Source organism: Agelaius phoeniceus, chromosome 26, assembly GCF_051311805.1.
Source record: "Agelaius phoeniceus isolate bAgePho1 chromosome 26, bAgePho1.hap1, whole genome shotgun sequence".
Taxonomy (NCBI): domain Eukaryota; kingdom Metazoa; phylum Chordata; class Aves; order Passeriformes; family Icteridae; genus Agelaius; species Agelaius phoeniceus.
Window position 1 is genome coordinate 3293919 of NC_135290.1, and position 16814 is coordinate 3310732.

The 16814-nt window shown below is 50.0% G+C and overlaps 1 protein-coding gene across 4 annotated transcripts in view; it reads left to right on the forward strand.

The window, feature by feature from the left end:
* FBXL20 (F-box and leucine rich repeat protein 20) overlaps positions 1-16814 on the forward strand; it is a 43044-nt gene that overhangs the window by 17695 nt on the left and 8535 nt on the right. For 3 of the 4 annotated variants that reach the window (XR_008535597.2, XM_077190744.1, XM_054649788.2), the window contains exons 3-9: positions 9566-9620; positions 11310-11384; positions 13386-13480; positions 14684-14752; positions 15091-15186; positions 15417-15543; positions 16041-16115. Coding sequence is in view for 3 of the 4 variants with exons in the window: in XM_077190744.1 (XP_077046859.1) it covers positions 9566-9620; positions 11310-11384; positions 13386-13480; positions 14684-14752; positions 15091-15186; positions 15417-15543; positions 16041-16115 (592 nt within the window). In the remaining variant the exon portion in view is untranslated. The remainder of the gene's footprint in view (positions 1-9565; positions 9621-11309; positions 11385-13385; positions 13481-14683; positions 14753-15090; positions 15187-15416; positions 15544-16040; positions 16116-16814) is intronic. The other variant, XM_054649789.2, reaches the window with a different exon arrangement.

The following is a 16814-nucleotide window of genomic DNA, read 5'->3' on the forward strand; positions in this document are numbered from 1 at the left end:
CCCCATGGGCATTTCTCACTGATCCCATGGGCATTTCCCACTGATCCCGTGGGCATTTCTCACTGATCCCATGGGCATTTCCCACCCGACCCCATGGGCTTTTCCCACCTGATCCCGTGGGCATTTCCCACCCGACCCCATGGGCTTTTCCCACCTGATCCCATGGGCATTTCCCACCCGATCCCATGGGCATTTCCCACCCGACCCCATGGGCATTTCCCACCCGACCCCATGGGCATTTCCACCCGACCCCATGGGCATTTCCACCCGACCCCATGGGCATTTCCCACTTGATCCCATGGGCATTTCCCACCTGACCCCATGGGCATTTCCCACCTGATCCCATGGGCATTTCCCACCCGACCCCATGGGCTTTTCCCACCTGATCCCATGGGCATTTCCCACCCGATCCCACGGGCATTTCCCACCCGATCCCATGGGCATTTCTCACTGATCCCATGGGCATTTCCCACTTGATCCCATTGGAATTTCCCACTTGATCCCGTGGGCATTTCCCACTGATCCCATGGGCATTTCCCACCCGACCCCATGGGCATTTCCCACCCGACCCCATGGGCATTTCTCACTGATCCCATGGGCATTTCCCACCTGATCCCATGGGCATTTCCCACCCGATCCCATGGGCATTTCCCACCCGACCCCATGGGCATTTCCCACCCGATCCCATGGGCATTTCCCACCTGACCCCATGGGCATTTCCCACCTGACCCCATGGGCTTTTCCCACCCGATCCCATGGGCATTTCCCACCTGATCCCGTGGGCATTTCCCACCTGACCCCATTGGAATTTCCCACCCGATCCCATGGGCATTTCCCACCCAATCCCACGGGCATTTCCCACCTGACCCCATGGGCATTTCCCACCTGACCCCATGGGCATTTCCCACCTGACCCCATGGGCATTTCTCACTGATCCCGTGGGCATTTCTCACTGATCCCATGGGCATTTCCCACCCGACCCCATGGGCATTTCCCACCCGACCCCACGGGCATTTCCCACCCGATCCCATGGGCATTTCTCACCTGACCCCATTTCTTTTATTCCATTTTTCCTCACCCCAGAGCTCAGTGTGTGGCTGCTGGAGCCCTCCCTGCTGCCAGGGTGGATATTTGGGATTGGGGCCTGGGAAATGATTGTCCATGGGTGTGGAGATCCCTGTGTGAAAGCAGAACCTGGGAATGAGGGGCACTTGATGGAGTCCCCTAACCCTAACCCTAACCCTCCACAGGAGGAGTTTGCACAGGGATTTGCAGGTGGCAGCTGCTGTGCTTGTCCTGAACCATGGCTGGGATGTGGAGCAGCAAAAGAGTGGCAAAAAATTGTGTTTCTGGATTTTCTGAGATTATTTTCTTTTTCTGATGGGAGCAGATACAGCAAACCTGGGGTTTTTCCCTGTGCTGAGGTGACAAGACAGGGGTAGGTTGGGGACAGGTTGTGAAGAGCCCTGATGGGTGAGGCAGGGAGTCTGTGTGTGGCACTGGGAGGTGGGGAATAGGGTAAGGAGAAAAAGGTTGGGTGGTGGAATGTAAATGGGATTTTGCATGGATTTTAGGGGAAGGAGAAATGTGAGGCCATGGAGCTCCCAGGAGCAGAACTTCTCTTGGAGCTGGGGTGGAGTTTCTGACAGATGGGGGTGGAATGATCCTGAGTGGAGCCAGGAGCTGAGGTTTGGCTCGTGGCTCAGTGTGTGAAGGTGCAGCCACATCCAGGGCTGTCACCTCTGAGCAGGAGCAGCAGTGCCAGGACATGGATTGGTCACCACCTGCTGGGGCTGGGGCTGCCCTCTTAGGAAAACTCAACAGGGGTGAATAGGAACAAACCATTAGAACATTTTAAACAATTTCTTAAACAAATAAACTTCAAAACCCCACTGCCACACTGCCCCATCCCTGGAAGAGTCCAAGGCCAGGCTGGACAGGGTTTAGAGCAAGCTGGGACAGTGAGAAGTGTCCCTGCCATGGCAAGGGTGGCACTGGATGGGCTTTAAGGTCCCTCCCAAGCCATTCCCTGATTCCATGAACACTGCTGGACAACTGGAGAAGGATTTGTGGCAGGAAGGAGGGAAGGTCCTGCATGGGGCAGGGAATTGCATCAGGACAAGCCCCAGTGTGGCTGAGTTCCCCCACTGCTGCCTTGTGGAAATGTCTGTGCCTGTTGTGTCCTGCTGTCCCTGCTCATCCCAACCTGCTGGAAAGCAGGGAATTGTTCAAGATCTGCTGGAACTGAGGGGAAACCAGGAGTTGATAAATGTTTAAAGCTCATAAGTAATGGTTTGGAGAGCTGGAATTCACTGTTAGCATACTGTGAAAATTAATTACTGTGCATTGACAGTGCAGCCTTTGAAAGAGGAGCTTGGATGGGTTTTCTGCAGGAATCTCCTGTAAATGGGTGTCACTGTGTGCAGGACAAAGGCTGGTGTGTTTGGGCACTGCTCTGTGAAGTCCTGTCCCTGCTCTGGCCACTCTCAGACGGCCTCGGGGTCCCCTGTGTGTGGAGTGAAAGCTGCACTTAGGCAAAATAAAGAGGAGGAGGATGTGAAAGAGGAGAACAGCAGCTTTTGTTATCCCTAAAAATGCAGGGATGGGCCAGGAGGGTGGTGCTGCTGATGGCCCTGTCCTGTGTCTGGGGGCAGCAGTGACATCGTGTTGTGTGCCACCTGCAATGGAGACATTGTCCTGCCTGCCCAGAGAGCAAGACAAGGTGGGCAGCTCACAGAATCCCGGGATGGTTTGGGTTGGAAGGGACCTTAGGGATTGTGTGGTTGCACCTTCCATGGGCAGGGACACCTCCCACTGTCCCAGGCTATAGTAGAGGAAATGTATTTGAATATCTGTGTAGAGGCTTTGCCCCAGAGCTCCTGCTTGTCCTTAATTGGGCTGCAGCTGTGACCATTGAAGAGAACTGGGATAAAAGGGGGCAGGATAGCCAGTCAGGGAGAGCCTTGGAGGAGCCCTGAGCTGAGAGAGAACAGCATGCAGCAGAAGGAGGCAGTGAAGATCTGCAGCCATAAGAACACTCCAAAGAGGTATGGACTTTACAAATCTGATAACAGCAGCATGGGACTCTAGAAATAGAACAACAGCACCAGGCTGCTCCCAGCCCTGTCCAGCCTGGCCTTGGGCACTGCCAGGGATGCAGGGGCAGCCCCAGCAGGTGGTGACCAATCCATGTCCTGGCACTGTGGCCCCTGCTCCAGCTCTGTCCCCTGCCAGCTGAGAGCCAGGAGGTGACAGCTCTGGAGTGGCTGTACCTTGACACACACACAGCAATGAGCCAAAGCAGCAAAAAGCAGAATTCCCTGGGCAGTGACTCCCAGAGGTGAATCCATGGCTTGGTTGTGTCCATCCTGTCCCTTTTTCCATGCATTCCTCCTGTTGTTTGAGAGGTGGCAGCCACCCCAGGCTGGATTTCCCTGGCAGAGGTGTCTGTGCTGCCCTCCTGGAGGAGCTGGCACTGCCAGTGCTGCCCAGCTCCAGCTTGGCCCAGCAGGATCAGCCTGCAGGAATTCAGCTCTTCCTGCTGGCTCACAGGCAGGGCAGGCACCTTGCAGCTCTCCCCTGCCCTAAGCAGCTTTGCCTCCCTGCTCTGCCCTGCCCAGCCCGTGCCCAGGCCTGGCACTGCCATGCCCACGTTCTCATTGATCCCTGGGGAGCTGCACTTGTGCCCATGGGCAGCCCTGGGCTGGCAGCAGAGCTCTGTGGTGTCTGTGCCCCTGCCCAGCCCATGGGAGCAGGGCTGAACTGGGAATGAACTGGGATTGAACTGGGATGGTGGGGGTGGGAGCAGGAATGAACTGGGAATGAACTGGGATGGTGGGGGGGGAGCAGGGCTGAACTGGGATTGAACTGGGATGGTGGGGGTGGGAGCAGGGCTGAACTGGGATTGAACTGGGATTGAACTGGGATGGTGGGGGGGGGGGAGCAGGGCTGAACTGGGAATGAACTGGGATTGAACTGGGATGGTAGGAGTGGGAGCAGGGCTGAACTGGGAATGAACTGGGATTGAACTGGGATGGTGGGAGTGGGAGCAGGAATGAACTGGGAATGAACTGGGATTGAACTGGGATGGTGGGGGGGGGAGCAGGGCTGAACTGGGAATGAACTGGGATTGAACTGGGATGGTGGGAGTGGGAGCAGGGCTGAACTGGGAATGAACTGGGATTGAACTGGGATGGTGGAGGGGGGAGCAGGGCTGAACTGGGAATGAACTGGGATTGAACTGGGATGGTGGGGGGGGGGGAGCAGGGCTGAACTGGGAATGAACTGGGATTGAACTGGGATGGTGGGGGGGGGAGCAGGGCTGAACTGGGAATGAACTGGGATTGAACTGGGATGATGGGGGGGGGAGCAGGGCTGAACTGGGAATGAACTGGGATGGTGGGGGGGGGAGCAGGGCTGAACTGGGAATGAACTGGGATTGAACTGGGATGATGGGGGGGGAGCAGGGCTGAACTGGGAATGAACTGGGATTGAACTGGGATGATGGGGGGGGAGCAGGGCTGAACTGGGAATGAACTGGGATTGAACTGGGATGGTGGGGGGGGAGCAGGGCTGAACTGGGAATGAACTGGGAATGAACTGGGATGGTGGGGGGGGAGCAGGGCTGAACTGGGAATGAACTGGGATTGAACTGGGATGATGGGGGTGGGAGCAGGGCTGAACTGGGAATGAACTGGGATTGAACTGGGATGGTGGGGGTGGGAGCAGGGCTGAACTGGGAATGAACTGGGATTGAACTGGGATGGTGGGGGGGGGGAGCAGGGCTGAACTGGGAATGAACTGGGATTGAACTGGGATGGTGGGGGGTGTTTTGCTGGCACAAACTGGTGTTGATAATTTTAGAAGGCCCAAGGTCTAAGCTGGCTCACCTCAGAGCCTGCAGCAGGCAGGGATTTCAGGAGAGTCTTGACCCTAATCTAATTAGAGCAGCAGTGGGAAAGTGAGGAGTCCTAGAAACCCCTGAGTGGATTAAGAGGTTGAAACCTGCAAATTGCTCAAAGTGAGTGGTTTTTACCCAAATTGTGCAGAGCTGAGCTGTTCAGACAAAATCAAGCACATGGGGGAGTCCCTTTGCAGTGAGACAATTTAATCTGCTGCAATTCCAGATTTAATTCCTGTTTGGGAAGCTCAGTCTGCCTTCATCTGTGATCAGTGTTTGGTGATGAAGTTAATTTTATGGATTATTTTCTCCACTGTGGACTCTGAAGAATAAAAAGATGTAAAAGGGCTCACCAGGAATCCTGTTTGGGTGGAAAAATAAATGTCCCAGCACGGTGCCTTTGGGCCTGTTAATGCAGAATTGGGGAAAATCATTCAATTAGTGCTGATCAACCTTCTGCTGCAGCTCAGTCACTGCTTGTTTGTGGGGTTTGGGGTATTTTAGTGTTCCTTGGAGAGGGAGAATCCCATCCTGCAGGGGAGTTCTCAGCTGGGGTCATGGTGCCTGCTGCTCTTCCTGGTCCATGGGGAGCTGGATCCAGTTCTGAAATGATCAAAATCCACAAGCAAGGAGCGCCTGCTGTGGAAAAAATCCTTTTTGCAGCCTGATTCTGCTGAATCATCCACTCAGGGTCTTGGACAAGTGCAGGAGGAGCTGGGGGAACACTGGGAAAGGCTCTGGAGCTGCTCAGAGCTGGGATCTCTGTGCTGGGGAAGGCCCAGGGGTGAGGATCTGGCCAGGGGCAATCCCTGTTGGTGTGGGCAGGCTGGAGAGGGAGGAGCAGAAGTGGAGAATTTATCCCAAATCTCCCTGATTAAACCTCCCAAAGCCCTGCTAAAAGGATGAGGTGATCATGAACAGTCTGGGATTCCCATGGAGCAGGGAATTCTAATGGAAACAGAGACAACTTCCACAGTGAGCCACCCACAGAATTTGAAGTTTTATTTTCTCCTATGACAGGAATTTGAAAGTAAGAATTTCCCCCAGGTTCTCTCATTTCCCAGCCTTTCCTGGTGTTGTGGTGCATGGACATGGTGCTGAATAAACCCTTGGACACCAATAAATGGCTTTGGGCTCAGGGGGAACCTTGTCTGTAGGCAGGGAGGGTGGGAGTGCTCTGAAATGCAGAATTTGGGATTCCTGACAGTGTTCAACTGCACTGGGCTCTTCTGCAGAGCTTTTCCCCAGCACAGCACTGTCAGATTTGTCTCTTGGGAAGATCAGAAGTGCCTTGAAGCCCTTGGATCTTAACCCCTTAACTCCCTGGGTCCATGAGTATCCCTGGGAAGTGCATGAGCACAGGAGGGAATGTTCATCCTCATTTAGCTGAGTGCTGCTGTCAACATTCTGATAAATAATCTGCATTTATCCTGCATCAGAAACACCTTTTCCCCCAATATTGGTGTTTCTAAAGGGCTTTTTCCATCCCTGCTCCTCAGGATTCTCAACATTTGCCTTCTCTTTTGGGTGGCCTTCAAGTTGAAAATGTTAAATTAAAATATTAAAGTACAGTGTCATTGGCCCTCCTGGCCAGTGTCATTGTCCTCCTGGTTGAGCACAGGGCTTTGCCACTTGTGGGAGTGCAAAATACCTTTAGCATCAATGTTTTCTGATAAATAATCTGCATTTACCCTCCATCAGGAACACCCTTTCCCCCCAGTATTGGTGTTTCTGAAGGGCTTTTTCCATCCCTGCTCCTCAGGATTCTCAACATTTGCCTTCTCTTTTGGATGGCCTTCAAGTTGAAAATATTAAATTGAAATATTTAAGCACAGTGTCATTGTCCCTCCTGGCTGAGCACAGGGCTCTGCCCTTGTAGGAGTGCAAAATACCTTTAGCATCAATGTTCTGATAAATAATCTGCATTTACCCTCCATCAGGAACACTTTTTCCCCCAATATTGTTGTTTCTGAAGGGCTTTTTTCCATCCCTGCTTCTCAGGGTGCTCAACATTTGCCTTCTCTTTTGGGTGGCCTTCAAGTTGAAAATATTAAATTGGAATATTAAAGCACATTGTGGTTGAACTCTTGTATTATCTTTGCAAAAACTCCAGATTTATAATTGTTCCCAAAGGGAACGAGACCTTGATGTCCTCCCACCCTCCTCTTGACCTCGTCTCTTTTGGGACACGATTGTTTGAATAACCAGAAACCATCAAATGCCATTGAAATCCCATTGAATTTTATCCATTATTGATGTCTTGGTGCACACTGGGAGCTTTCCATGGGCTGGAGCTTCCTGCATGCCCAGCCTGGGGCTGTGGTGTGATCCCAGGGCAATCCTGGCAGTCCCAGCTGTGTCATTCCTCTGTCCCAATAACAGCCCAGAGTCCTGGGCGTGTGCTGGGTCCCCAGGGTGTGCCCTGGCCCAGGGAGCCACCAGGAGTGGCCTCAGTGTCATTGTCCCTGCTGGACATCTGGCACAGCTGGCTCTGCCCTTGTAGGAGTGCAAAATACTGTTAGCATCAACATTCTGATAAATAATCTGCATTTACCCTCCATCAGGAACACCCTTTTCCCCCAATATTGGTATTTCTGAAGGGCTTTTTCCATCCCTGCTTCTCAGGATGCTTGTGGCTGACAACATTTGCCTTCTCTTTTGGGTGGCCTTCAAGTTGAAAATATTAAATTAAAATATTAAAGCACAGTGTCATTGTCCCTCCTGCCTGGTGTCATTGTCCCTGCTGGATAAGCACATCTGGCTCTGCCACTTGTGGAAGTGCAAATACCCTGGCTGGCATGGTTTGGGCTGGAAGGGACCTTAAAGCCCATCCAGTCCCAGCCCTGCCTCTGTCCCAGGTGGCTCCAAGCCCTGGGACACTTCCAGGGATCCAGGGGCAGCCTCAGCTTCTCTGGAAACCCATCCCAGCCCTCCCCACCCTCTCAGGGAGGAATTTCCTCCCAATATCCCATCCAGCCTTGCCCTGTGGCAGTTGAACCCCATTCCCCCCTGTCCATCCTTCCTGTCCCCTTCAGGTGCTGGCAGCCACTCTTGGGTCACCCTCAGCTTCTGGTCCCCAGGCTGGGCAATCCCAGCAGGGCTGGGATCCTCCTTGGATCACTGTGGGAACCCAGGAATGGTCTGGGCACTGAAATCAGTCTGGAGTGGGTGATGAGGGATGGCACTGCCCACAGTGAGGGATGGATGGCACTGCCCTGATCCCAGAGCTGGGAATGAGGGATGGCACTGCCCTGATCCAGAGCTGGGAATGAGGGATGGCACTGCCCTGATCCCAGAGCTGGTAGTGAGGATGGCACTGTCCTGATCCAGAGCTGGGAATGAGGGATGGCACTGCCCACAGTGAGGGATGGCACTGCCCTGATCCAGAGCTGGGAATGAGGATGGCACTGCCCTGATCCCAGAGCTGGGAATGAGGATGGCACTGCCCTGATCCAGAGCTGGGAATGAGGGATGGCACTGCCCATTTCTGGGAGCTGGTAATGAGGGATGGCACTGCCCACAGTGAGGGATGGATGGCACTGCCCTGATCCAGAGCTGGGAATGAGGGATGGCACTGCCCTGATCCAGAGCTGGGAATGAGGATGGCACTGCCCACTTTTAAGAGCTCGTAGTGAGGATGGCACTGCCCTGATCCCAGAACTGGGAATGAGGATGGCAGTGCCCTGATCCAGAGCTGGTAGTGAGGATGGCACTGCCCACTTTTAGGAGCTGGTAGTGAGGATGGCACTGCCCTGATCCAGAGCTGGTAGTGAGGATGGCAGTGCCCGTTTCTGGAAGCTGGTAATGAGGATGGCAGTGCCCACTGTTGGGAGCTGGTAGTGAGGATGGCAGTGCCCATTTTTAGGAGCTGTTAGTGAGGATGGCAGTGCCCATTTCTGGGAGCTGGTAGTGAGGATGGCAGTGCCCTGATCCAGAGCTGGTAGTGAGGATGGCACTGCCCATTTTTAGGAGCTGGTAATGAGGATGGCAGTGCCCACTGTTGGGAGCTGGTAGTGAGGATGGCAGTGCCCGTTTCTGGGAGCTGGTAGTGAGGATGGCAGTGCCCATTTTTAGGAGCTGGTAGTGAGGATGGCAGTGCCCGTTTCTGGGAGCTGGTAGTGAGGATGGCAGTGCCCATTTTTAGGAGCTGGTAATGAGGATGGCAGTGCCCATTTTTAGGAGCTGTTAGTGAGGATGGCAGTGCCCATTTCTGGGAGCTGGTAATGAGGATGGCAGTGCCCACTGTTGGGAGCTGGTAGTGAGGATGGCAGTGCCCGTTTCTGGGAGCTGGTGCTGAAGGTGTGCAGTGTTCAGTTCCCTCCTGTGCAGACTCAGCCCAGCCCAGTCCCTGCTGGTGCTCCATGCCTGGCTCAGCTCCTGCCAGGCTCGCTGGGGTGAGCAGTCAGTGCCCTGCTCTGGGTCAGGACCCACTCCAAGGTGGGAGGTTTCTGTTTCCCAGTGCTCCATGGCCGTGTTTTGTTTCCATTTGGGAACTGCTGCCTCTGCACTTCCTTTCACAGTTCAGCTTTCAGCCAAATCACAAAGAAGTTTTGCTGTCCCAGTCCTTTTTTTCTTGTTTTTTTTTTCCTCCCCCCTTTGTTTTCCACGTCCCCTTTTTGTTCTAAATATCAATAACCTATAAAGTATTTCTTATTTCTGTTCCAGAATTTTCTCTTTCCTGGATGTGGTCACTCTGTGTCGTTGTGCTCAAGTTTCCAGGGTAAGAACCTTCCTCCTTCTTGGTGGATTTTAGCAGGGGGTTGGATTTGGGTGACAATCCTCCCTGCCCAGGGGATTGGGCCAGGGAGCTTTGTGCCACTCAGCTGGGTTATTTAGTGTCCCCTGGAGGTCCTGGAAAATTCCCATAGCACCAGTGAGAGGGAATTCCAAGCTGGAGTAGCATTTTCCAGTGTCCCAGGTACAAAGGGCAGGGGGCTGATGTTTCACCCAGAACTTTCCCCTCATTCTGGGTTTTACAGAAAGCTCACCCTGCTGAAATCTCCAGCAAAGGGTGAGCCCAGAATGGCATCCTGTGGGTTTTGGTGGAAATTTTAATTCACAGAGATGCTGCACAGTCAATGAAAGTTCATTTTCTCCTTGGATGTAGTTGGAGTAAGCATGGAAATAAAGTGAGGGATTGTTCTTGGATTAAACCAGCTTGGATTATTTGCTTGGGAGAATTCCTCCAGCTGGGCTGGAAGGTTCATTTTTCTGGAGCTGCCACATTTATTCAGATTTATTTCTTTTTCCTGGTGACTCCCAGGGGAAGCAGCACAGCAGGGCAGGGTGGTGATCCAGGGAAGGTGTTGGAGTGTTGTCACCATCCTGCCTGGGTGGCACCTGCACAAACCCATCAGTCCTGGCTCCAAACCTCAACCACCACTGATTTAATTACTCTAAGCACATTGGAATTGAAAAAAAAAAGCTTAAACATTGTTAATTGCATTAAGAAATTCCCCTGTGTGGTGTCTGGGCATTGCAGTTGTCACCTGAGCAGCACAGGTTGTGCAGGGAAGGAGCTCCCAGCTGAAATGCAGCAGAGCTGTGTTGGCAGAATGGGCTCTCAGGGATCCTTTGCCAATGTCAGGGTGTTCTCCTGGCCTGTCCCAGCTCCTGTTCCGTGGCACAGCACAGGCAGTTCCTGCAGGGATGTGCAGGAAGGTTCTGGAACGTTCCCTGCACTGCCCATGGAATTATGCAGCCACTGGGGCGTTTCCCACTGCTTTTCTCCTGGCCATAACCATCAGCAGTGAGATTTAAACCCCAAGAAACTCAATTAATGCTGAGTTTTGTCATCTGTTGTAACTCTGCACTAACTCCTGCCCAGAACTGCTGCTCTGTGCTGGGGAGGAGCTCGGTGCAGGTGGGATTTGGATGGAAAATCCCCCTGTGTTTACCCCTGTCTTTTGCACAGTGCTGCCTCCTGGTTCTTACAAGCTCCCCTTGTTTACCTTGGTGATGTAACTGAAACTTTAAATTCACCTGAGGACACAGCAACCAGCTCTGAGTTCCTTCCTCTCCTTTGGAGCAGGAACCACGGGAGATTTTGGTGATTTAAACAAAACCCAAACCCTTTGGTGCTGCAGCTGTGGGGACTCACCTGTGCCCAGGTGTCCTCTGAGGTGCTGGGGAGGAAAGTCCAGCCAGAAATGTGAAATTCCTGCACCTCCCAAGGGAGTGGAAGCAGCCAGGGCACCTCTTCCCTGGCTGGAGGACTCAGAATTGTGAATTTTGAGGGCACCAAGCTCCTGGTGCCTGCTCAGTTCTCCCTGCTGGCTGCAATCACCTGTAGCTTCCCCACCTGGGACAGAATGTTATTTCTCAAAGGAGCAAACTGTGATTAGGTCCTCACTGACCTTTTTTTATTTTCATATTAACCACACATTTACATTTTTCCCCCCTGATAAAGGCATGGAATGTTCTGGCCCTGGATGGCAGTAACTGGCAGCGAATTGACCTGTTTGATTTCCAGAGGGATATTGAGGTATAATTAAGTGACATACAAACCCATTTTTTTTTCTTGTTCAAATGTAATTACAGCCTAGAATGGATTAATACTCCCAGTGTAAACCTTTCTACCTTCCCTGGAGATAGAAATCATTAATTTCAGTTCTTCAGCTTGAGGGAGTTTCTCAAGCAATCCATTCAGCTTTTGAAAATGGACAGAATTCTGTATCCCTAGCAAGACTTAAAGGTTGTAATGAAAGGAAAGTAGTTTTTGTCTGTTCTGAAAACAGAAATTAGTAGAAAAGGTACTTTTTTGGGGGGAAAACTGCTGCTTGTATGGAAAAGAATTTAAGCTACTTCTCCTGGCACTCAGATCTCAGACCATGAGGGCTGAATGTCTGTTGAATCATGGCCTGAAATATTTGTATCTTTAATATCAAAAACTGAAATTGAAGTGAAGATGATTTGGGAAGGACAAGGTTCAAATTGTTCCTAAAAAAAAAAATGAAGCTTTGGAGCTGCTCTGTTGTAGCTGAACCTGTGGGATGTGGATTCTGCAGCAGCAGTGGGGATGGAGGCTGAAAATTCAAATTGCCTTAATCAGGAAAATGGATGAGGAAACCCCCAATGCTTAAATCTTTTATCAGGAATTTTTTTTTACCCTGTTTAAAACACATTGGAAGAGGGAGATTGGGAATGTTTCACATTGGAGGCAAATGTGTGGCTTTAATTTGTGGGAGACAGAGGCATCAAACAGCTGCTGAGTAAAGGTTCCAACCTTGTGGGAAATCCAGCCCTGATTTTGTAGGGAAGTGTTAAAATAATCCCTTTGTGCAGCTGAGAGTCAGGGATGAGGAGCAGGAGGTGGCCCTGTCACCTCAGCAGGCTCTGAGTGGCCTGGGGGAAGGAAATGGGGGATTTGGGGTCCTCATAATGAATCCCTCACCTCATAACGTGCCCTAAAAATCCCAGAACCATGGAATTGTTTTATTTAGAGTTCTCAGGGTTCCTGATGTGTGGAGTGGCAGGAGGTGGAACTGAGCAGCTCAGCTGGGAATACAAACCAGGCTTTTCCCATCCCTCAGTGCTTTTGGGGTGGTTTCCATGTCTCTGCACATCAAACCCGTGTTCTTGCCTGAGCCCAGGCTTCCCTTCTGAAAACAAAATTTGTTATAGCAGCTCACCTCAAAGTTCCTGCTGGGCATCCTCAGGCTCTGCTGTAACAAAGTTAAATCCATCAGTCCATGTAAATTTTTGATAGAAACACGTTTGGCTCCTCTAATTCAAGCAGAATTTATAGGCTTGATAGAATAGAATATAATAGAATTGAATATAGAATTGAATATAGACTATAGAAGTGAAAATGGAATAAAGAGATAAAATAAAATGAATAGAAGAGATTCTGGAAGGAGATCCTCATCTCACAGAGGTCCCAAATGCCAGTTAGTCCTGGAAGGACCAAGGGCTGCTCCTGCTCTGTGAGGAGCAGCCAAAGTGCAGGGGAAGGTTCTGAGTTTCTGGTGCAAATATTCTCCAGTGGTTTTGCCCTTTGGTCCCAGGGCAAGGTAAATCCTGGCTGTAATGGGGCCTTTGGGTCCAGATTTGAAATTAAAAACCATTTTCTGGATCTCTGGAGCACAAGTGTTTGAATCCCTTTTCCTGCAGGGGCAGAACTCGAGGGCTGGTTCTGCTCATCTGTGTTTTGAGTAGAAACTGGAGTTTATCCATGGGCTGTGCCTGGAAATCTGGGGTGTAGCTCCCTCACCTCCCTTGGGGAGTCTGTGATGAGCTCCAAAACGGAGGAAATTCCTCAAAATGCTTTGGCTGGTTTGCTTCAGGCGATTGCTCCTTGTCTCTCCATCTCCAGAAGCTGAATAATTCTCCCTCCCCTCCCTCAGCCCCCATTGTTCTCCCCTTAGCCCCATTATTTTCCCTTCAATAACAAATTCATTGTTATTGTCCCTTCAATAACAAATTCAACCCCCCCAAAACCTTCTGGGGCTCAGGGGGTTCTCACGTGGCTGCTGTGCCTCCCCAGGGCCGAGTGGTGGAGAACATCTCCAAGAGATGTGGGGGATTCCTGCGCAAGCTGAGCCTGCGCGGCTGCCAGGGAGTGGGGGACAACGCCTTAAGGTACCGCTGCCAAAAAATCCGAATTTCCACATTTATCTCGGGATAAATGGGGAGAATTTATCCCCAGTTTGGAGCTGAGGCACTCAGGATGTAAAACCTGGAGAGCAGTGACAGAGATTATTCATTTCTTACTTAATTTCTCATTTAATTATTTTATTAATAATTTTATCGTTTAATTTGCCCTTTTTTTTTCATTTAATTTCTTGGGGTTTATCTAAAAAATTGAATTATAAATAAAAAATTAAAATCAAAATTAAAAATTAACTTTATAAATATATCACTACATTTACATATAAAGATATAAATATGTAAATGTAAAACATTAATATAAATTAAACTATAATAAAGTAATATATTGATATATTAATATATAAACATTAATATAAATAAAATTATAATAAAATTATCTATTTAATAATGAATATTAATATATTGATATAAATGTAATAATAATATTAATACGAATTCATATATTATATAATTAATATAAAATATATTAATTAATGTAAATTAATTAAATTTAATATAAATACTATAGGTACATCAAAAATATAAATATATTAATTACTATAAGTAAATACATATATATGTATATATAAATATATATACATATATTTTTATATATAAAATATATAAACTTATATATAAGTATAGATATTATATAAGTATATATAAATAGACATATATTAATTACTATAAGTAAGTTAAAATAGACTACATGAATAAACTAATAAATATAATTAATTAATAGAAATAGAAACATATCAATAAATTTAAATATATAAGTATATACCTATAAATGTATACATTTTTATTAATAAAAATAAACACTATTAGAATAAATTACTAAATTAAATAATAAATATAATTAATTGCGATATTGTAAATATGTCACTAAATTTGTTTTTAGTGACATATTTATAATATCTCAATTAATTTTCTTCTATATCTCAATAACATTTTCTTCTGGATTTTCTACTTTCTTGATTCTTTTCTTGATCTTAATCCTGATTTTCATCCTGATTTCCTTCTTGATTTTCTTGATTCCTTTCTTCTTTCTTCATTCTTTCGATTTTCCTGGTTTTCTTCTTGATTTCCTTCTTGATTTTCTGTTTTCTCCTTGAATCAGGTTTGTAAAACTTTATTCTGAATGAGTTACAAACCACCTGGAACTCCCAATGTTTTCCCTTTCCCTCACCCCAGGACCTTTGCCCAGAACTGCAGGAACATCGAAGTGTTGAACCTCAATGGTTGTACCAAGATCACGGACGCGTGAGTCAAACTCTTCCCTCTTCCCTGGCTGCCACAAAGCCAGGCCTGGGGCTGGGGGAGGTTTTCCATGGAATCATGGAATGGTTTGGGTTGGGAGGGACCTTAAATCCCATCCATTCCCACCCCTTCAGGGCAGGGCAGCTTCCACCATCCCAGGCTGCTCCAGGCCCTGTCCAGCCTGGCCTTGGCACTGCCAGGGATCCAGGGGCAGCCCCAGCTGCTCTGGGCACCTGTGCTGGGTTTGCACCTCCATCCTCACCCCAGCCTGCCCATCCCATGGGATTTCTGTGGCCTGGCATGAATCCATTGCAGGAGGTGTCCCCCTGTGTCTCTTCCAGCACCTGCACCAGCCTCAGCAAGTTCTGCTCCAAACTCAGGCACCTGGATTTGGCTTCTTGCACCTCCATCACCAACCTGTCCCTGAAAGCACTCAGGTAGGAGCTGGCAGCAGGGATTTGTCCATGGAATTTTAGAACCATTAAGGCTGGAAAAGTCCTCTGAGATCCTCCAGCCATCCCAGCATTCCCTCTGGAGCTGGGCTCTGCCCGGTGTCCCCTGCTGGCTGTGGGGCCGCTCTGTGGCTCCCAGAAATGGGAACAGCAGAGCTTCTGGCTCGGAGCAGGATTTCTCCTGAGGCTTTCCATGTGTGTCCCTGTGTCCCCAGCGAGGGATGCCCGCTGCTGGAACAGCTCATCATCTCCTGGTGTGACCAAGTGACCAAGGACGGGATCCAGGCGCTGGTGCGGGGCTGCGGGGGGCTCCGGGCCCTGTCCCTCAAGGGCTGCACCCAGGTACAGCTGCAAAAGTGACAGTGGCCACAGCTGGGGTGGCCATTTGTCACTTTTGCCACTTGTCACAGTCCTGCTGCTCCTCAGGGTGTGGGCATGGAAATCCAGGGGTTTGGGTTCTTCCCTTCTCCAAAATCCCCTCAGTGCTGGAGATCAGGTGCTGGGCTGGAAGTTCTTCAACAGCCCCAATGAGTGGGACAAGGAATAAATCACTTGTGGAGCTGGAGAATCTTTTTATCCCAGTTTTTCTTTTCCCACTGATCCTTTGGAGGAGGTCACTGTGATCCATGGGCACATCTGGGCTCAGGGGGGTTTCTTGGCAGTCCTTTTCCTCTGCCTGCTCTGCTCCTGATGGAGTAAAAAGCAGGAACACTCCTGGTGCTGCTGCTCCTGTGCTGCCTTTCCCTCCTTCCCAGAGGAAATCCCCATTCCCTGCTGTCCCAGCTTCAATTCCTGGATCCCAGTGCTCCCAGTCCCCATCCCTGTGGTTTCTTTTCCAGCTGGAGGACGAGGCCCTCAAATTCATTGGTGCCCACTGTCCTGAGCTGGTGACCCTGAACCTGCAGACCTGCCTGGTGAGTGCCCAGGATTCCCTCCAGGGGTGTTTCTCTCTTCCCTCTGAGCTGGAAAAATCCTTCCCATCAGGCTGGGCTGGTTCTGCCAGGCCTCTCCTCTGGTCCCCCTGCAGGTCTGAGCCTACAAAGACACATCCTGTGCACAGAAAGGCCCTCAACCAGCTCTGCAGTGCCAAAAATGTGTGTTTATGCCAAAAAATAGATTTTTTTGGCATAAACACACACTTTTGGCATGGGCTCTCTGTCTGTGCCATTACAGTCTGACACAGGAACAGGCATGGATGGACCCCCTGTGCCCAGGGGTGGGATGGACAGACCCGCTGTGCCCAGGGACAGGGATGGACAGACTCCCTGTGCTCAGGAACACAAATGGACAGACTCCCTGTGTCCAGGGACAGGGATGGATTCACCCCCTGTATCCAGGGGTGGGATTGGATGGACTCCCTATATCCAGGGACAGGGATGGACAGACTCCCTGTGTCCAGGAACACAAATGGACAGACTCCTTATGTCCAGGGATGGGATGGACAGACTCCCTGTGTCTTCCCAAGCAGGAATTACAAAGCCCTACAAGACTCCCAGCACCTTCCCCCATTCCTCACTGGGTCCAGCTCCAAAACATTTCCCTCCAAATCCCTTCCTTGATATTCCCAAATCCAGCAAGGTTTATCCTCTTTCTGCTGCTTCTCCATAACAATT